This window comes from Arachis stenosperma, chromosome 4 (genome assembly GCF_014773155.1).
Source record: "Arachis stenosperma cultivar V10309 chromosome 4, arast.V10309.gnm1.PFL2, whole genome shotgun sequence".
Classification (NCBI taxonomy): domain Eukaryota; kingdom Viridiplantae; phylum Streptophyta; class Magnoliopsida; order Fabales; family Fabaceae; genus Arachis; species Arachis stenosperma.
The window spans coordinates 1,643,258-1,665,555 of record NC_080380.1 but is presented as its reverse complement, the minus strand read 5'-3'; the positions used below and the strand labels follow the sequence as shown (position 1 = coordinate 1,665,555).

At 30.6% G+C, this 22,298-nt stretch overlaps 1 protein-coding gene and 1 pseudogene across 1 annotated transcript; one reads left to right on the top strand and one right to left on the bottom strand.

Annotated features, from left to right (window-relative positions):
* Positions 1-7,442: 7,442 nt before the first annotated feature.
* On the bottom strand, positions 7,443-10,978 carry LOC130974321 (uncharacterized). Its single transcript, XM_057899147.1, has 2 exons — positions 10,151-10,978; positions 7,443-7,743 (listed from the first exon to the last, which is right to left on the bottom strand). Exons 1-2 carry the CDS (start codon positions 10,791-10,793, stop codon positions 7,448-7,450), a joined length of 939 nt encoding a protein of 312 aa, XP_057755130.1. The 5' UTR covers positions 10,794-10,978; the 3' UTR covers positions 7,443-7,447.
* A 3,680-nt stretch (positions 10,979-14,658) lies between these two features.
* On the top strand, positions 14,659-20,446 carry LOC130973908 (beta-galactosidase 15-like; annotated as a pseudogene).
* The last annotated feature ends 1,852 nt before the right edge of the window (positions 20,447-22,298 follow it).

The following is a 22,298-nucleotide window of genomic DNA, read 5'->3' as shown; positions in this document are numbered from 1 at the left end:
AATAACTTTTTGAAAAGTTAAAAGCATATTTAAAAAACAATACCAAACAACGTTAATATGACTTTTTGTAAGTCAAAAACTCAAAAAAATAACTTTTAAAACTTTTTAAACGGGTCCTAAGCAAACAATAAAGTTCTTCTAACTGTACGACGAATTTGTTATATAAAGTGGCCCCTCTTCATTTCACTCGCCCAAATAAAAAATTTACTCTCAAAATTTATTCTCCTCCTCTCCTCTCCTCTGATCTCATCTCAGCATACATCAAATTTCAAATAAGTTTTTTAAACTATTTTTTTGTTTATAAATTATTTTTTATTTATTTTTTATAATGTTATTTTATTTAAATATTTAGAATAGATATTTTGTAAAAATTAGGATTAAGTATTAATATAAATATAATTAATTAGATAATAATAAAATAGATAATGGTTATAAAGTGTATTTACTTGAGATAATATGTTGTTTAATTTAGATTATATCATATTAGATAATTTTAAATAAATGTATTTAAAGGGTATTTAGATCAATATTTCATTTAAATTTGTTATGTATATTTATATGTTTTAATTGTTTCATTTTTTATTTTTAGTTTATGTTAAATATGTTATAATAGTCTTGTGCCATTTGTTGGTTATATTTATTTTGGGTTAATTATTTAGATTAGGTTACTTTGATTATTGTTATTTTAAAAAAAAAAATAGTTGAAAACTATTTATATTAATTTTTAAGTATTTTATTTTAGTTATTTTGATGGAGCAAAAATTATTAGGTTACTATTATCAAATTTTTTCAACTGGTATAACATTAAAGTTTTGTCTTTAATGAATATAAAATTTGTATTATTTTGAGCATAAATTTTACATAATTTTTTTTTAGTTTAATAGAGTTTTATGGACGCGATGGAATTTATTGGCGAGACCTAACAAGCGTGAAGATATACCTCAAAGGTTCAAACGTGCTGGTTTTGAGCACCTGGCCTATATGATTGAGTGAGACCGTTCCATAATCAAACGTGCTGGTTTTGAGCACTTGGCCTATATGATTGAGTGAGACCGTTCCATAATTGAGTATTGGTTTCCGTATTGATGGAGAGATATCTTCTAGAGTCTCATATTTTTCACCTGTCCTATGAGGAGATGACTATTACTTAATAGGACGTGGCTTATCAGTTGGGTCTTAATGTTGATAGAGATCTTGTTAGTGATTGCATGAGTGGATGTGAACAGTTTTATTATGGACATTTCATAAAAGACTTATGTCAAATGAATAATACTCTTTTTTATATCAAATAATTTTTGAAAATAAAAAAAATACATTGATAAATTTATTTATTGTTTTAGCTTAATAATTAACTAATTGGTTAATTTAAAAAAGTACATTATTACTACTCGTTAATTTTTTATTAAATTAATTTATTTTTTTAATTTTAATACTAAAACAAATTTAAGAAGATAAATATTACTGCATATTAAGTTTACAAAATAATTTTTTTTAAAACATAAAACTTCGAAAGAATCATTTATAATTTGCTTTAGGGCAAAGACAATATACCAATGGAGGCATATATATAGCTATATATAATTTTTACTTTTTCTTCAAAATTTCAATGGGTGCAAGTGGCCCCTCTACTCATAAAGTGGGTCCGCAGTCCGCTCCTGGTTGATAATGGGAGGAGAATAGATCTTTTTAATTTTTTTTTAACTGAGAAATTAAAATATAATCTCTAATCTTTTAATATTTTTTTTATGTTTTTTTTTTTGTTTCACTTATAAAATGTATACTAAAAAATCACACTTTATTTTTTCAAGTAAAATAAAAAATTAAGAAAATCCATTCAAGTAAAATAAAAAATTAAGAAAATCCATTCCAGTCTTGACTGTGTTGTTCATGGCAATTTGGTAAGGGGCAAGAGCAGAGGAGTTTATTCGACAACAGAGGGGAAATTGCATTCACCTAATATCAAGCCAGGACTTACATTTTGCTATCTACTGAATTTGTAACAGTTAATTGATAGTTTCTTTTTATAGTTAAACGAGAATCTCTTACCACCTCTTCGAGTGCTGATCACATATCAAAGTGGTAGATAAACTAAATAAATAAATAAATACTTGACGAATGAATTTTATTTATAAGAAACATGAAGATGGGATTAGGCAAAGGTTCCAATCAAGTCCAATATTATACATAAAAACTCAAACGGTGGAGTTTTGTTAGTTAATGTGTAGTAAAAGCTTTTTACATGGGTTTTGAAAAGGAAAAATAAAGCATTTAAATGCGTATTAATCCTAAATGAGTGTGCTAATAGTCGTGTTTCCTGAGTATTTTAAATTTAAAGGGCTTAAGTCATGGTTGTGATCAAGATCTACCTTTCTAATCATCCACTTTCCATCTTTCCCTTTCTTCACATTGATCTTTGCAGAACATTTTGTGAATTGGGTCGGAAGAGTTGTCGAAATACTAGAAATTGAAGTGTTTGAATGTATTGTATTATAAAAAATACAGGGAATCAGCCTCTTTATAGAGGAATTACAGAAATAGAAATAACTAGAAAATAGGAAAGAAAGGAAAAATACTAGCCTAAAATAAAGAAAAGATTTCTAATCATAAAATCCCTAAAATTAAGCTAAACCTAAAAAAGGAAAAGATTTATAATTAATTCTATTTACATAAAAGATTCAAGAAAGAAATTAGGAATCTGATTTTGATTTGATCTAGTCAACACTCCCCCTCAAGCTGGCTTGAAGATATCATTCATTGACAGCTTGCTTATTATGCTATCAAAAGTCTTCTTGGGTAATCCTTTAGTTAGAACATCTGCTAATTGTTCCGTAGTTGGAACATAGGAGATGCAAATCTGTCCTCTCTCAATCTTTTCCCTGATAAAATGCTTGTCAACTTCAACATGTTTAGTTCTATCATGCAACACTGGATTATGAGAAATGGAAATTGCAGATTTGTTGTCACAATACAACCTCATTGGTGGAGAAATGGAAACTTTTAGTTCTTGTAGGATTTTCTCTACCCATAGTGCTTCACATATTCCATGAGCCACTGCTCTAAACTCAGCTTCTGCACTACTTCGTGCCACAACACTCTGTTTTTTACTCCTCCAACTAACCAGGTTTCCGCCAACAAAAGTACAATACCCAGATGTTGACCTTCTATCCATGACATTCCCAGCCCAATCTGCATCTGTATAAGCTTCTACTTGAAGATGTCCATGCTTTTTATAGAGTAACCCTTTCCCAGGCGACCCTTTCAAGTACCTTAGGATTCTAAAGACAGCATCCATGTGTTCTTGACCAGGTGAATGCATAAACTGGCTTACCATGCTCACAGCAAAGGCTATATCCGGGCGTGTATGGGATAAATAGATTAGCCTTCCTACCAACCGCTGATATCTCCCTTTGTCCATTACATTTTCTGGTTCAGCTGGCTTCAATTTTAAGTTGGGCTCTATAGGTGTTTCAGCAGCTTTACAACCAAGTAATCCCGTCTCTTTTAAAAGATCTAGGATGTACTTTCGTTGGTTCATAAAAATGCCTTCCTTAGACCTTGCAAATTCAATTCCAAGGAAGTATTTTAATGAGCCAAGTTCTTTGATTTCAAATGCTTTGGCAAGCTTCTCCTTCAAGTCTTTTAGCTCCCAAAAATCATCACCTGTCAGAATAATGTCATCCACATATACAATTAAGATGGCAGTTTTATTAGCTGCTGAATGCTTATAGAAAAATGTATGGTCAGCTTGGCTTTGAGTATAACCAAGTCCCTTCACCACCATTCCAAGTCGTTCAAACCAAGCTCTTGGGGATTGTTTCAATCCATAGAGAGATTTCTTTAGTTTGCACACTTTGTTCCTCCCTAGTTCAGCTTCAAATCCAGGTGGAAGTTTCATGAACACCTCTTCCTCTAGTTCCCCATTCAGGAAAGCATTCTTTATATCCAATTGATGTAAAGGCCAATTGTAATTCGCAGCAAGAGATAAGAGAATCCGCACAGAACTGAGTTTGGCAACTGGAGCAAAAGTCTCTCGATAGTCTACTCCATAGGTTTGTGTATATCCCCTAGCTACTAACCTAGCCTTATACCTCTCTATGCTTCCATCAGCATTGCACTTGATGGTAAAAACCCACCTGCAGCCAACCAATTTTGTATTCTGTGGCAGATCTACAATCTCCCAAGTTTCATTTTTCTTGAGTGCATGCCACTCTTCCATCACTGCTAATTTCCAGTTGGGATCATCTAGTGCTTCCTCTATATTCCTAGGCTCAAACAGATTTGTAATTTTAGAAGTAAAAGCTCGATGTTTTTGAGAGAGATTTTGGTAAGAGACATAATTGGAAATAGGATGGTTGGTGCTGTTTTTGAGTACTTTTTTGGTGCAGGTTCTAGTTTCTTTCCTAAGGGCTATTGGCAAATTATTATTAGAAGTGACAATTTCAGATTTACCTGGAAGTTCCTGAAGTACTATAGTTGGGCCGTCTTCCGGGTTTTCAGATTGGGTTGGTACAGAGATGATGGGCTGTTCTCTAGTCTTCTTGGGATATTTCCGAACATAACACCGAAGCTCCTTTTCTTGTGGTATTTCTTTTCCTGTTTGGATTCCAACTAATTCTGGCACAATTTCAGAATTGGTTTTCACATCTTGTTTTGCAATTGTTTCAGAATTTACTTGATTAGTGGAAGTTGTATCCTCAATATGTAAAATAGGAGTGGGTAAAGGTTCATGCAAAAAATTTTCTTCCCTTAGACTCTCCCCCTGAAGAGAATTCTTTTGAAAAAATGTTTCATGTTCCAAAAAAGTAACATCCATACTTACATGAAATTTCTTGGTGTGTGGATTGAAACATTTATAACCCTTTTGACTTGGGGAATAGCCAATAAAAATGCATTTTTCTGCCCTTGGATCAAGTTTACTTCGATATGAAGGTGTATGTAAAAACACAGTGCAACCAAATACTTTTAAAGGTAAGTCAGAATGCAACCTACATGCTGGAAAATTCTTTTTGAAAGTATCCAACGGTGTGCAGTAATTTAACACACGTGTGGGCATTCGATTTATGAGATAGGCTGCTGTTAGAACAGCATCTCCCCATAAATACTTTGGAACATTACCCTCAAACATAATGGCACGTGCTACTTCAAGAAGGTGTTTATTCTTCCTTTCAGCAACGCCATTTTGTTGGGGTGTATTGGGGCATGTAGATTGATGTTGAATACCTTTCTTTTGAAGAAATTCACCAAGATTTTTATTAAAGTATTCAGTGCCATTATCACTTCTTAATATTGAAATTTTTGTGTCAAATTGTGTTTCTACCATTGTTGAAAAATACTGAAAAATTTTAGAAACCTCAGATTTTTCATGCATGAGATAGATCCAACATAGTCGTGTGTGGTCATCGATAAAAGTTACAAACCATTTTTTTCCAAATTGAGTTGTTATTTTTGATGGACCCCATACATCACTATGAATCAAGTGGAAAGGTTTAGATGCATGATAAGGTTGAGAGTAATAAGGAGCTCTATGGCTTTTTGAACGAATACAACTTTCACATTTAAGTAAGGAAGAATCAATATTTTTAAACAAACTTGGAAACAAATGTTTGAGATATGGAAAACTAGGGTGTCCTAATCTATTGTGCCAGAGAATTATTTGGTCCTTTATAGGCATAGAACTTATACCACTAAATCCTTGAGCTATTTTATCCTCCGAAATATCCTCAAAGTGATAAAGCCCATCCATCATCTTAGCACTGCCAATCATCTTCCCCGAAGTCCGGTCCTGAAAAATACCATGAGTGTCAAAGAATGTCACAGCACAATTGGAATCCTTGCAGATCTTACTAATAGAGAGAAGATTACAAGAAAGCTTTGGTACATGTAGGACATTTCTTAGGTCAATGTTTTTGGACAGTTTAATTGTACCTTTTCCAGCAATAGATGAAAAACTTCCATCAGCAACTCTAATTTTTTCATTTTCAAAGCAAGGAGAATAAGTTTTAAATAAAGGAGAGAGGCTGGTCATATGGTCAGATGCACCTGAATCGACAATCCATGGTGCATTCAAGTTTGAGGTGCAGTTAAGGGACATAGGAATACTAAAATTACCTGTTTGAGCCAAAGAACCACTAGGAGTACTAGACACAGAACTGGAATTTAACAGCCTTATGAGCTGCTCAACCTGTTCCTTACTCAATGATGATTTTTCAGCCTCATGAGCAGTTGGGGTAGAGCGTATTTTGGGACCAGGTTTGCTGCCTTTAAGATGTGCTGGTTTTCCATGAATCTTCCAGCAGGTTTCTCGGGTGTGACGAGGTTTATTGCAGTGGTCACACCAAAGATTGGAGGGGTGCTTCTGATTTGATGAACTTTTAAGTGCAGCAGGTGCCACTAAAAGTGCATTAGACTCCAAAGAGGTCTGTTCAGTCTTGCATTTTCCCATCATCACAGCTCTACGAGTTTCCTCTCTTCTAACTTCAGCAAATACTTCTCCAATTGAGGGTAGGATTGCTCTTCCAATAATTCTGCCACGAACTTCATCTAGCTCCACGTTGAGGCCTGCAAGAAACTGGAATATCCTCCCTTCTTCCACTGTTTGTTGGTGGTGTTTGGCATCAGCGGCTGAATTCCACTTGTAGTTATTGAAGTGGTCAAGATCCTGCCACACCCGCTTCAATGTGTGGAAATATTTGGTGACATTGTCACTCCTTTGTTGAATTTCTCTAGCTTTTAGAGTAAATTCATAAATCTGGGATTTATTCCCAAGATCAGAGTACATCTCCTTGACACTATCCCACAATTCTTTGGCTGTGGTATAGTACATGTAGTTACTGCTGATATCCTCCTCCATTGAGTTCACCAGCCATGTCATCACTATGGAATTTTCGGTATCCCACACATGATATTGTGGGTCAGTGATGTTAGGCTGGCTTCGCTCACCAGTGAGATATCCAATCTTCCCTCTTCCACGGATATACATCTGAACTGATTGAGACCACCTAAGGTAATTTGACCCATTGAGTCGAAATGTGGTGATCTGAACTGAATGGGAGTCACCACTAACTAGTACCCGTTGCTCAGATTTTAAATCTGATGGAGTAGGAGTGGTGTTCTCCTTCTGTTCAGGATTAATGACTGAGGAACTGTCAGCCATAGCTATAAATCAGAGGCACAGTGCAGAGATCCTGCTCTGATACCAAATTGAAGTGTTTGAATGTATTGTATTATAAAAAATACAGGGAATCAGCCTCTTTATAGAGGAATTACAGAAATAGAAATAACTAGAAAATAGGAAAGAAAGGAAAAATACTAGCCTAAAATAAAGAAAAGATTTCTAATCATAAAATCCCTAAAATTAAGCTAAACCTAAAAAAGGAAAAGATTTATAATTAATTCTATTTACATAAAAGATTCAAGAAAGAAATTAGGAATCTGATTTTGATTTGATCTAGTCAACACTAGATACACGGCGATCCCCACGAGTGCATGCAAGTACCACATAATTTGGTCTCCCATCAAACCCTTTTTTCGAGGTCCTGATCTTCCAACCAAAACCAATTAGCCTGGCATACCTCTTGTAAAATGTCTGAACAGCTTCTAAGGAATCAAACTCCATTCTAGGAACTGGTTCTAAATGTCCATCGTCATCACTTTCTGAGTAAACCTCAGCAACAGCTTCAAATGCAGCATCCCCTGACACATTGTTGCATGAATCCATATCCAACACTTTAAAGAACAGTCCACCTACATAACCAAACAATTTATCAAAACGTTGTAACCAAATTAGGTGAAGGACAACGTTCGGACAACCGTTAAAAGTTGTCAATCCTCAAGGTCACTGTTTTAAGCTGTGTAATCAGCCACTAATACTTATGTTGCATCAACCATTTGGATGTGACTGTTTGCTAAACTCTATCTAAATACACAGGATGCTTGTACACTAACCTTTGTTACCAAATCAAGTCCAAAAATTACAACACTTAAATAAAAATAGAACCTTAACATTGTAACACCATAACACTCATAATTCAATTAATGACATCATTATTAAGGGGTTTTTTAAAAGAAATCATTATTTCCTAAAACAACATGTATGTGTAATACAATATTTTTAGTGGTTCCCACATACATGTATTAGAAGGTTGCCGGTTGTCGAGCTGTTTATATAGCATAATTCTAATGTAAATATGTTCTACTCAAAACTGGTCAGTCTTCTGTTAGCCCAAAAAGAGAGAAGAAGAGATTGCACTAGCAAATACTTCTCTAATGCAAACTGCAATTTATTATAATTTCCAATTATTCTTTGGAATAAACTATCAATCGTTCCAAAAAGTATATCTCGAAAGAAAAAGAAGAAAACCAGTATTTATTCAGTTGAAGTTACAACAAATAGTTACCAGTTACAAGCTATTTTCTGATCTAAGTTATAACAGTATGAGAAGTTACAAGCTACTTCAGCTCACTTAATAGAACAGGAAATCGTATACACTGGGATCAACCAATCAATAACAGCAAAAGACCCAAAAGAAAGACATTCAAACATATCCTTAGTAAATAATGGTGCATTTATTGATGCAAGTCCTGGATCGATCTATTTATTTATTTGGCTAGCCGTATTTATTCCTCATGTTAAGTCTCTCTTCCTTACTTCTACTAATAATAATAATAATAATAAAACAGGGGGGACAGGAACCATGTAAGCATTTCACCTTATCTCAAGCAGAAATGTTACACCACCAAGCTAGTTGGTTATGTTCTATCACACTGGAAACCTGAGCCCACCACACCACCACGATTTCTCTTCAAGTTACCCTGGACGGGTAGCTTCTCTTGGAGAACTCAATTTGGGTGCCAAAGATTGGAGCCTTGACCTATTTATATTAAATGGATTCCTATCGGTAAAAAGAAGCAAAATATTGTTAATGAAGGGTATCAAAGGCGCTCATGTCAGCACTTTATGGTTACCATAAAAGCACCATTTAAGCTAAAAAAAAATAGTTCGAATAAGTGAACCTAGTGCGGGTCAACATGTCAAAGCCATAGGCTTTTCTCGCCTCACTATTTGTGCCTAGCAGCTGTTTGTGAACCTTGATTACACAACTTTTCCATGTGTGGAAATTTTCTTCTATTCCCCCCCCCCCCCCCCTTCTTTGCGTATATGACAACAAGGTCCACTGGTTCAAGGCTATTTAGTCCTGTTTTTGCCCAATTTGTTATCGACCTGATAGACAAACTATATAACCCATGTACATACTATATTTCCTACAGTGTGTCATTGAATTTTCCCCATTTTATTTTGGTGGTGAAGTCTGATTCATTGGGAATTTGGGATTGAGTTTAATATAGAGGTATACTTTTTTAATTTTTGCTTGGGATGCAACTTTGGTGTCTACACCCATTCCGGGTTCAAATAGCATTGTTGTTATCAAAATACCTGTTTAAGCAACCCGGTAACTGAGCAAACTACATCAAGACAAAGACTTCTACTTCTATCTAGTTCAATTCAGGTTTTTCTCTTTTGGTCCACTACCATCAAACACTGTGACTAAGTTCTCACTGGCTTGATTCAAGGAGGATGGGCCATTGCTAGGACTAGAATAAGAATAATTAAGAATAAAGAAAGAAGATGTAGATAATTGAATGTATAATTATGATTGTATTGAAATTGAGTATAACTAAGATGAGTAAAGAACTAAGTATACAATTCACTCTACTTCAAGTGAATGATACAAAACTCCTAAATGATCCAAGGCTCTACGATATTTACTATTCACCTCCCTATTAAAATAGACAATTGTGTAGTCCCTTATTTATAATAGGGTCCTGCTAACATGTGCACAAGGACACATAGAAAATGTTTTACCAGAAATTATCAAAAGAGACAACTTTTTTACATTTTCAATAAATTAAATACATCAAAAACTTAAAAGGTTTCTATTATTATACTATTAAAAATATGCTACACAAGATAGTTAAATCCTTTATAATAATATTACTCTCATTACTAATATTCCCTAATACCCAAATATCTAATTTCTGCCTAATTACCATCATACAGGTTCCTATCAGCCTTCTAGTCAACCACACTCTCCGGCCAAAGCAAGAAATCTATCCATCTAGTTAGTTACAAGCAAGCAGAATTTTTCCATACCTGATGAAGATTGGCTTTGACCAATGTCTTTAATTCTTTGCAAAGAGGCAGAACCGCAAACATCCATTTCATTGAATTCCTTGTCTTGTTCATCTTTGACTACAAAATTAACCCCTTTATTCAATTCCTTTCTCAATTTGCAATTCTCAACCCTAAGCTTCTCAATGGTAGCCAAACTCACAATCCTTGCATTCTCCAATTGACTGCATCTGATCCTAATCGTAGCCAATTCATCAGTTGCTTTGTTATTTTGAATCTCCAACTCTCGATTCGTGTTCCTTAATTCTTCAATAATAGCATTGTTCTTATAATCAGTCAACCCGCTCTTCTTCACTTCCTTAAGCAACATTTCGTAACCCTCTTGTATTCTCTCACACTTGTGACAACGCTGCTCCTCCTGCTTCGTCTTCAGCTCCGATTCCAGTCGAAGCCTCGTTAGCCTCTCTAATTCGATCTTTTCATAAAGTGGACTGATCTCAGCTTTGTGTTTGGCGTCTGTGGCCAACAAAACCTCTTCAACGGTGTCGAAATCGGCGCGCAGAACGGAAATGAGCTCGGAAATGGACATGTCCTTGAGGCTCCTGCGGCCGATGGAAGCGAAGGTGGGAGAGGAGGTCGTTGCGGTTTCGGGATGCAGGTCCATGACATAGAGGAGGTGGTAGAAGTTGGTGAGATTGGGAAGAAAGAGGAAAACAAAGGAAGTGGGGTTTGGTGACGGTGGTTGAGGTAGGATTATGGGATGAAGTTAGTTGAAGAGGAAGATTTTTTTTTTTTTTGGGTCGATAGTTGAAGAGGAAGATTGAACCTCGCTGAAGCGAACAGGCCATTCCAAAAGGGGTTTTGCTTAGGGCTGGCAATTCATACCCTACCCGCGGGTATTCAACTCGGTCCAATCCGTTCGGATAGGGTAGGCTACCCTACCCGCAGTGGGTAGGGTAGGGTACGGTCTGGGTATGCCTGCGAGTAGGGTAAGGTACGGGTTTAGGGTGTACCCTACCCTACCCTACCCGCACCTCATATATAACACATATTTTATAAAAATTTCTCTATATAGTGAAGGAAGTGAGAGTTGAACCCACAACCTCTCTTATGTAATGACTTATAATAAATGGACAACCACAAAACTAGTTAGTTAATTAAATAATTTAGAGCATTAATTTTTTATTTTTTATGTTATTAATACGTATAAAATTCGAAATAATTGAATTTTATATTTACTTTGAAAAATTTTGATATTTCTGCGGATATGGTAGGGTAGGGTAGGGTTTAGAATTTTAGGGTGCGGGTAGGGTTAGGGTTGTGAGATTCTCAACCCGCGGGTAGGGTAGGGTAGAGTTTTAATGAAATTTTCAACCCGCATGTAGAGTTAGGGTAGGGTCCAAACCCTACCCTACCCTACCCATTGCCAGCCCTAGTTTTGCTATCTTGGGTCCTAGTGTTTCAAAAGAAAATTGATTTTTTTAACATTTTTAACCTTTGATAAAACATGGTGTGATTTCTCATTTTTAATTTTATAAATGAGACCAAAAATAAATAAAAAAAAGTAATAAATGATTAAATTAAACACTACACACTATTTAATTTTTTTGTTTGGAGAGAATCCACTTTTGTTCTAAAATGTATTAGTGTTATATCCGGGCTTATATTTTAATTTGACGTGATAAATTAAAAATAGTATTTTATAATCATAAATTTTTTTATTTTAGTATAATACTATTATTGTTATTATATAATAAGTGTATTAAATATGTTATTTTATATTTATTTTAAATAAAATGTAAATAAAATAATTTAAAATTTATAATATTTTTGAATGATAAGAAAAGAAACCTAAAAAAATAAGAATATATATAATTATATTGGTAGTATATTAATTTCGCACTAAACTTTATACTAAAAAACTAACAAAGTTTAGGTTTAATTACTCTGTTAGTCCCTATAGTTTCGCAAAATTTTTAATTAGATTCATATATTTTTTTTCCTTTTAATTGAGACCCTGCACCAATTTTTTTTTTCAATTGAGTCCCTATACTTTCTTTTCCTTTTATTTGAGTTTCTGCACCAATTTTTCTTTTTTAGTTGGTCCCTAGATAATTAAGTCAATTACTACTAAGAGGGACCTAATTGAAAAAAAAAGTTGTTGCAGGGACTAATTAAAAGGAAAAAAAGTATAGGGACCTAATTGAAAATTTCGCGAAACTATAGGGACTAACAGAATAATTAAACCTAAAGTTTATCGACAATATAATATTTTACTAACATCGTTCGAAAAATAATTGCCATATAATGTTGTGCTCTATTAGGGGTGTTCAAATACAAACCAATCCAAATTAAACCGTTCATCCAATCCAATCCAAACCGAAAACCGATTAAAATCGCACTGATTCGGATTTGATTGGATTCTATTTTTTGCAAACTGCTTGATCGGATCTACTTTTCATAACCGATCCAATCCAATCCAAACCGCACAATATGCTATACTATTATTATTTTATTATTATATTTACAATTATACTTATAACATGTTTAATTTGTTAAACATTTTTATATTATTCATGTATTATTATTAGTTAATAAATGTTTTATGTTCGTCACCAAAAAAAAATGTTTTATGTTCAAAATGTTATTTATTTATTTATTTTACCTAATCTATAATTTTATTTCTATTATTATGTTATCGTTGGTATTTTAAAATATTGTTGAGACTTGTTATGTCATTGTTGATTATTTAAAATTTGATGTTGTGACTTGTTATATGTATTTAATTTTTTTAATTTACAAAATTGCAAATCCAATCCAATCCAAACCATTTGAAATTGGGGCGGATCGGATCGGATTTTTTTTTTATAAGTCATCCAATCCAAACCGTACCGCAAGTAAAATTAGTGTTCGGATCGGATTAGTTTTTTACTCAAAACCGATCCAAACCACACCGCGAACACCCGTATGCTCTATGTTACACATTTCATTTTAAGTCTAAAAGTATAGTTATAGATAAATTAGTTAAATTTACGACAAATATTCGTACAAAAGTATAAATCATAACATGTTACTAAAATGAAAATACCATTTTTCTTATCTAAATATTATTAAAAACTTCTTTTTGAACAGTTAATAAAATTCTCATATAATAGATATCACATATATCCGATAGAATATAATTTAACCTTACAATAGAATACCCTCTTTTGCGTGAATATTGTTCCTTTTTTTTTTCTATCCTAAACAAATTAATTTGAAAACTCAACATACGTTTGAAGTTTGACTTGCTTTAAATTCTTTGTTGGTCTCCATCCATGCTAAGAATATCATACATTTTTCTTTCTCTTTTTCCATTATTTTTTTAAGATTGTCATTATTTTTAAAGATGATATTTTAAATAATTATTATGGTAGCTTAGGAATAAATTTGAATTAATTCGAGTTGGCTCATATAATAATTACGTGAACTTATTAGCTGAGTAATAAATTTAAATTACAATAAATTTAAATTAGTTTTTTTTTTTAATTTTAATTTATAAACAAATAATTTAAAATTAAAAAATACAACTTAAGCAAATATAATAATTTATAATTTAAAAGAGTAATTTATAAATAACTTAAAATTTAAAAAGTAATTACCTAAAGAAAACAACTTAAATTTTAAAAAACAACTTAAATTTAAAAAACAACAACTTAAAAAAAAATAATTTATAATTTCTAAATAAAAGTAACAACATAAGCAAATAACTTAAAATTTAAAAATAACAACCTAAACAAATAACTTAAAATTTAAAAAATAACTATCCAAGCAAATAATAATTTATAATTTATAAATAAAATTCTAAAAATTTCTAATGACGACACTTAAACAAATAAACTTTCAAACTCAACGTATGAGCGCCACATTAGCATAAGAGCTTCCCATTACTATTAGTCTGTTACTATTACTATAAAGATAAAGATAAAGATTTATTAAAAACAACATAACCATTATAATTGATAAATCAAAATATATTAAAGTAACTTTTAGAAAGTATAAGTGATAAAAATTATGTTTAGTAAAATTGTTTTTAATATTTAAAATAATTTTAATAAATATAAATATAATCAAAAATAAAAATAAATATAGATGTTTATTAATATGTAAAAGTATATCACACCTTTTAATTTTTAAAGACATTAGATATGATAAAATATAGACTACTTTGGATTGGATCATGGATAATTTTTCATTTTTTAGATATGTTAATCCAATCCCATACCTAATAGATCCCAAAACCTTTTAATTTTGAATTTCATCAAATAAATGTAAACAAGATCAATTTAGTTAGTTTAAATTTTAAAATATAGTTAATTTGATTGCAACAAAAGATTAACTTAATTTTTTTCTCTCATATCCATTCTATCTCAAATTTGATTCCAAATTTCTCAACAAATATTCAACTATAAATAGGTTCTCTCAACACATAGTTGCTCACACTTCATCTTTGAATCTTAATTACTTACTCATTAGTCATGGGAATAAGAATGACTTCTTATGCTGCGTTTCTATTGCTATGCATGGCTTTGATGAGCTTCACAATTGAAGCCATGGATGTTTCTTACGATGGAAGAGCCATCACTTTCAATGGAAAAAGAAAAATCCTATTTTCTGGTTCAATTCATTATCCACGTAGTACTGCTGAGGTAATTAATGCATAATCATAATCAATTATCAAATAATCATCCTGTTTTTTATTTGTATATAAACATATATATGTTATTATTTCATAGTTTTTTTTAAGGTGAAAACGAATGTGCAGTTGACTTCACGTGAAGTTGATAGTTGAGAGTCGTTAGTTAAAAATTTAGTCAAATTAGTCAAATTATCTAACGACTTTCAACTATCAACTTCACGTAAAGTCGACTACACCTGAATTTTCACCTTTTTTTTAATAGAAAGTAATAATTATAATACACTTTTATATAAATATATTTTTTATACGAGTAATTTTTTTTTTACTAAAAATAAAAGATTCGAATCCACAACCTTTTAATTTTTTTTAAATGAGTAATTAGTTACAAATTTTTGGTATAACTAATTTAATGCGAATAAAACTTATTATATATTAATTTTTCGTTGTAATATTTATTATAATAGATGTGGCCATCACTGATCAAGAAAGCCAAAGAAGGTGGACTTGATGTTATTGAAACCTATGTCTTTTGGAACGCTCATGAACCTCATTATCGTCAGCTATATATTTTAATAATTTTCCGAAATAGAAATATTTGTTTTAAAATATTTTGGTTTTGAAATTATATTTTCTTAATGCTAAATATATTCTATTTTGTTTTGTAGTATGACTTTACTGGGAATCTGGATTTAGTGAGATTTATTAAAACAGTCCAAAATGAAGGACTTAAAGCCATGCTTCGTATTGGTCCATATGTTTGTGCAGAATGGAATTATGGGTAAAATTATTTATAGAGTGAATATCACCCGGCTCCTGATAATTATATTAAAAGGACAGTGAGGTCTCCAAAAAAAATACCAAATTTAATCCCTGATATTTTTTTAGAGCTGACAAGCCCCTATGCAAAAAAAACTACATTAACTTTTTTTTGGCACAGGAGTCTCATTGTCATTTTGAAGTAATTGTCAGAGATCGAATTAGATTTTTTTTGTTAAGGATCTCGTTGTCTTTCGAGATAATTGTCAGGACTGTTTTAGGTTTTATTCTTATTTATATTTATATATTAATTTCCACCAAAAATAATAAATATATTATGCTCAATTGTATGTGTAAAATTTATCGATTTTCTTTTTTATTTCTTTAAATCTCTCATCAGAGGATTCCCAGTGTGGTTGCACAATATTCCTGGCATTGAATTTAGGACGAACAATGCTCAATTCGAGGTACGTCATATTACTAATTTTATTTTATTTAATGAAGTATAAATTTGAGTTCTATAATCTAAAATTTTTGTTAATTATTATTATTGCAGCATGAGATGAAAAACTTCACAACCTTGATTGTGGACATGATGAACCAAGAGAAGCTTTTTGCATCACAAGGAGGACCTATTATTCTTGCTCAGGTTTTTTTTTGTTCCTTTCTTAATTTTTATTAATTTATTTAATTTTAATTCTTATGATTCACATAATAATAATAATAATTTTTTGTTTTTTATTGTGTGTTAATTAACAGATTGAAAATGAGTATGGAAATATTATGAGTTCTTATGGTGATGATGGAAAACAATATGTTGATTGGTGTTCAAACTTGGCTCAATCTTATCAAATTGGTATTCCATGGGTTATGTGCCAACAAGATGATGCTCCAGATCCAATGGTAAATTACATAAATATAACATTTTATTTTATTATTATGTTATTTTTAAAAAATTAAAATTGTTGCTAATTAGTTCATTGTTTTTTTTTTGTGCCCTAATACACAGCTTAACTCTTGCAACGGTTTTTACTGTGACCAATTTTATCCTAATAGCAAAAACAAGCCTAAGATGTGGACTGAGAATTGGACTGGCTGGTAACAATAATAATTTCTTGATTTATTTTTTTATTTGGTATTTTCGTTCATAATTTTGTGTTAGGTCAATTAATTAATGCTTTAAATTATTAGGTTTAAGAACTGGGGAGGACAAATTCCACATAGAACTGCAGAGGATGTTGCTTTTGCTGTGGCAAGGTTTTTCCAATATGGTGGAACATACCAAAACTACTATATGCTAATTATTATTATTATTATTAATTGTTTTTTTTATCTTGATTAATGCTTTAATTTAATGAATTTATTATCAATTTATTGTTTACAGTACCATGGAGGTACCAATTTTGGAAGAACTTCAGGAGGCCCATATATCACTACTTCATATGACTATGATGCTCCTTTGGATGAATATGGTAAGCATATATAAAACATTATTAATTAATTAGGGGTGAACACGGGTCGGTTTGATTCGAGTTTATGGTAAAATTAGAATCGAACCGATTAAAATGTAATTGGTTTGGTTTGATTCGAATTTGTAATTTTTTATACATGTATTCAAACCAAACCAAACTAATTAAGAACAGATTGGTTCGGTTCGGGTAATTTGGTACCTAATGACTTTGAAATTCATAAAAAAAAACTAAATTTTTATCTAAAAAGTTCAACAAGTACAATAAACATGTAACATCAATAGAAATAATCCAAACATGTTAAACACCGAATACATTAAAAACTAAACTCATTAAAATCCAAACATATTAATAGTGAATAATCATTGTCTAATACAAAAGTCATATATATTTTTAATTTTTTTATTTAATTAATATATGATTGGGTTCGCGGGTTGGTTCGGGTTTCGCACTCCCAGAACCGATATCCGAACCAATTACTAACAAGGACCATCGGTTTGGTTCAGGTTGGACCCGATTACCTGTTGGTTCCAGAACCAATTTAATTGGTTTGGTTCGAATTCGGACGGGTAATCACGTACCCGCTACCCGTACTCACCCCTATAATTAATAATTAATTTACCTATTTATTATTATATTTTATATTTGTTTCTTTAGGTAATTTGAATCAACCTAAGTGGGGACATCTTAAGAAACTTCATGAAGTTCTGAAATCAATTGAGGATGTCCTTGTTCATGGTCACCGGAGAGATGTTGAATATGGTAACATGGTCACGGTAAGTTTTTACTTTTTATTATTTTTGTTAGATAATATATATATATATATATATATATATTATATTTTAAGTTACATTAATTAATTAATTAATTTTGATTTGATTATGACAGGCTACAATTTATAGCCATGGTGGAAAATCAGCTTGCTTCCTTGGCAATGCAAATAATTCACATGATGCTTCAATTAATTTCCAAAACAATCAATATAATGTTCCAGCTTGGTCTGTGTCTATTCTTCCAGATTGCTATAAAGAAGCTTATAGCACTGCCAAGGTATTTAATTATTATTATTATTTGATTAAAAACTTAAAAGAAGTATTTTTTAATTAGTTATTAATAATATGTTTAGGTGAATGTTCAAACATCCGTAATGGTGATGAAGGAGAATGAAGGTGCAGATAATGATGATGAATCTTATAATTTGAAATGGGAATGGAGACATGAACCTTTTGAACAAATGAAAAATGGAAAAATTCTTGGTAATGTTGCTCTAAGTGCTCCTCAACTTTTGATGGATCAAAAGGTTATCACAAATGGTACCTCTGATTACTTGTGGTACATTACCAGGTAATTAATTTAATTTATAATATTTTTTCAGTTTGGGTAACTAATTTAATTAAGCTCTTTTTGATAAAATAACTTAAACAATAAATGACTCTGTTAAAAGTAACTTATAAATAAGTTATTTTGTGTTTGAATTTTTAACTCTAAAAGTGGTTATTTTATAGAAATGTGATGAAAAGTAGAAGTATTACGAGAGAAATTATTTTTTTAATTTCTTTATAAGCTCTTAAATAGGTTCTTAGAAAATTGCAATTTGGTTTTAAAAATTACAGCAAACATTAATACTACTTTTCATAAGTCAAAAATTAAAAAAAGTTACTTCTAAAGTTTTCCAAACGGACCTTAGCGTCAATAATTTTTGTTTAACAAAATGTTTTATTCCTCAGTGTTAATGTTGATGATAATATTTGGACTAAGAAGGATGTTAAGCTCAGAATCAATACCAATGGTCACGTACTTCATGCATTTGTTAATGGAAAACATGCAGGTAATTTTCATTAATTAATTATTCAATTATTGTTACACTAATCATCCTTTAATTAATTAATTTGTGAATGTCTCACATTATTATCAGGTTCCCAATATGCTAAAAATGGACAATACCAATTCTCTTTTGAAACAAACGTCACATTGAAGGCTGGGACCAATGAGATTTCTCTCCTTAGTGCCACAGTTGGCTTACCAGTAAGTTAATTACATAGTTAATAATAATTAGCAATAATTAATTAATTAATTAATTATTATCTTTGGTATGTATAGAACTATGGTGCATTCTTTGACAATGTGGAAGTGGGTGTTGGTGGTCCAATTCACTTGGTAACACATGATGAAAGTGGTGATGAGGTGGTGAAGAACATCACAAACAATGTGTGGAACTACAAAGTTGGATTGCATGGTGAAAATGTCAAACATTATGAGAAGAACAGTCTTGGTTGGCTCAAAACAGGTCTCCCAACAGATAGGATTTTCACTTGGTACAAGGTAATCATTATTTACACACTTAATTACTTATTATGTTTTTATATTTTTTTTTATTAAAGATAAGAGACTTGAACTCGTAACCTCTTAATTGAGTATGGGGTGACTACGTCATTTGAGCTATTACTCATTAGCATTACTTTTTTATATCTTGTTATTTATCTAATGAAACATTTAATTTTATTTTATTTCAGACAAAATTCAATAATCCAATTGGAAATGATCCAGTAGCGGTGGATTTGAGTGGTTTAGGAAAGGGTCAAGCTTGGGTTAATGGCAACAACATTGGTAGGTATTGGCCAACTTATCTTGCTGATGATAATGGTTGTTCTTCAACTTGTGATTTCCGTGGTGCATATACTTCTGCCAAATGTGCTACCGGTTGTGGAAACCTACTCAACAATGGTAATCAATTATTTCTAATTAAATTTAATTTTTTTTTTAATTTTTTTAACCAAAGATAGGAGATTTAAATTCGCAATTTCTTAATTGAGTATGGGGATACTATGCCAATGAGTTATAGTTCAAATGACATAGTCTTTCCATACTTAATTAAGAAGTTGTGGGTTCGAGTCTCTTATTTTTAGTTAAAAAAAATAATAATAAAAATAAAAATAAAAAAAAATATTTTATTTTGATCATGCAAGATTGTTTAATTTAATTTAATTTGTAGGTATCATATTCCAAGATCATTTCTTAATGATGAAGAAGAGAACGAGTTGGTATTGTTTGAAGAGATGGGAGGACACCCATTTAACATAAAATTTGCCACAGTAACGATTGGAAATATCTGTGCGAATGCTTACGAAGGCAACACTTTGGAACTTAGATGCAATGAGAATCAAGTCATTTCCAAATTTAAATTTGTAAGTTTTGGTCAACCACAAGGTCAATGTGGATCATTTACTAAAAGCCCAATGTGAAGCTCCTAATACTTTGCAACACTTGAAGAAAAAATGTCTTGGCAAATCTAAGTGTTCAGTTCATGTTTTCGAAAAAAATTTGGGATTCACTGGTTGCAACATTGAACAGAATAGACTTGCAGTTGAAGCTGTTTGTACCACCGCACTCCCCAATTATGCTAAGAAGAAATAGATTTTTAAGTTAGGATTTTTATTTTAAGTTTTGGTAGTTTAGTATTTTAAGAGTTTAGGTATATAAATAATGGTTTTCATAATATAATTACCTCTGAATTTAGTTGTTATTATATTATGATTCTTACATCACTTCGATGTAAGTATCATAGATTAATAATTAAATAATATTATTTCTTATGACATCTTAGCATTAATAACTTAAATTTAAAAAATAATAATTTAAAAAAATAATAATTTATAATTTATAAATAAAAATAACAACCTAAACAAATAATTTAAAATTTAAAAAATAACTATCCAAGTAAAACAACCAAAATTTAAAAAATAACAAGGTTAGGAGGATGACTATTTTCTCACAAAGCTCAGATTTTGAAAAAGAATCTTATTTAATGTAGTTTGACAAACTACTATCACATACGCTTATAAATAGAGGCTTTTGTCTCAAAGAAAAATACTCATCAATAAAGTAAATACTTCCTCTCTCTTTCTTTCTTAAAGCATTTCTTTATTTTCTTTTTTTATAAACTACTAATATAATATTAATATATTATCTTTATAGTAGTATAATAGTATTGGTAAATAATAATAGTATTTTTCTATTTATACTTTATTTTATTACCTCTTCCTTATTTATTTTATTTATTTATTTCACAACATTTTTAGAGTTTTTGTTTCTTTTTAGTTTTTCATGGTATTTTTTAACACTAATAGATTGTTGCATGCATAAGATGAGATTCAAACCCCCAATACTTATTTAAACGACTTAGTAAATTAACCACTAGAACAACCCAACTTGATTAGAATTTTTGTTTCTTAACCGAATAAAACACAAACTTTTTTTTTTGTTGATTGTCATTGTTATCTAGGATAAAATTCTTCTTATATTATTATAGATATGACTATAAATATTTCTTCGGTTTCTGTTATAACTATATATATTATTCTACTATTTTTCATAACTTTTCATTAAGGGTTTTGGTTAATTTTTTAACTTTCTTTTGTTAATTCTTTTATTTCAGATTTCTCATTATTTAATTTTTTTGGGTAAGATAATTTAAAAGGCTATTAATTTTAGATTCTCTAATTTGTAAAATTGTTGAGAATGAATTTTTTGGTGGATCTTTTATTAATAGAGAAGTTGAATTTACAATTGCTTTATATTTGCTATTTCCGTTTTAATAATTTTTCAAAATAGTTCATCATCGTAATTTTTTATTTTTAAATATTATAATATATGACTACTGACTAGTAGTTAAAGCATAATTTATAGTATATATAATTGAAAATAGCTCATTATTTTGTTCTATAAAACCTATCTTGTGAAATTTATAAACTAAACTTATTGTTCTTTCTATATTTTCTGTTAAACGAAGTATAATATATCCATTATGGATATTAAATTTAACATTTATATTTGCTAGATTTTTATGAACAATTCATGTTATGTGGTCTACTAGATCTATGATTCTTTTATCATAAATTGCTAAATTTATACCAGTAATACCTTTTTTACTTCATATATAAAGTGAGATTTAAACTCCCAACATTTATTTAAGCCGACGAATGAAGTGACTACTCGACAAATTCAAATTAATTTTAATTACATTTTTTTAATCTTTATATGTTATTAATAACTTAGTATTGATAATTAATTTGTTGAGTCTCGTTGTGAGTATATTTTTTTGGACTGTAACTGTGTCATTTTTCGAAATATTTATTTGACAATATAAATTTAAATAATATTTTTTTAATATAGACAGAATTTTAGTTTTAAAATTTTATTTAGGGTTGTAGTTATAAATCTCGCTAGAAAATTAATAAAGTATTTGTACAATATATACAATGAACTA

Bases quoted from the DNA above. Each gene is read 5' to 3' on its own strand.
- LOC130974321 (XM_057899147.1), bottom strand. From the start codon at position 10,793: ATGGACCTGCATCCCGAAACCGCAACGACCTCCTCTCCCACCTTCGCT. The intron at 7,744-10,150 runs GTATGGAAAAAT...TTGGTTATGTAG, and splicing joins TCAAAGCCAATCTTCATCAG to GTGGACTGTTCTTTAAAGTG.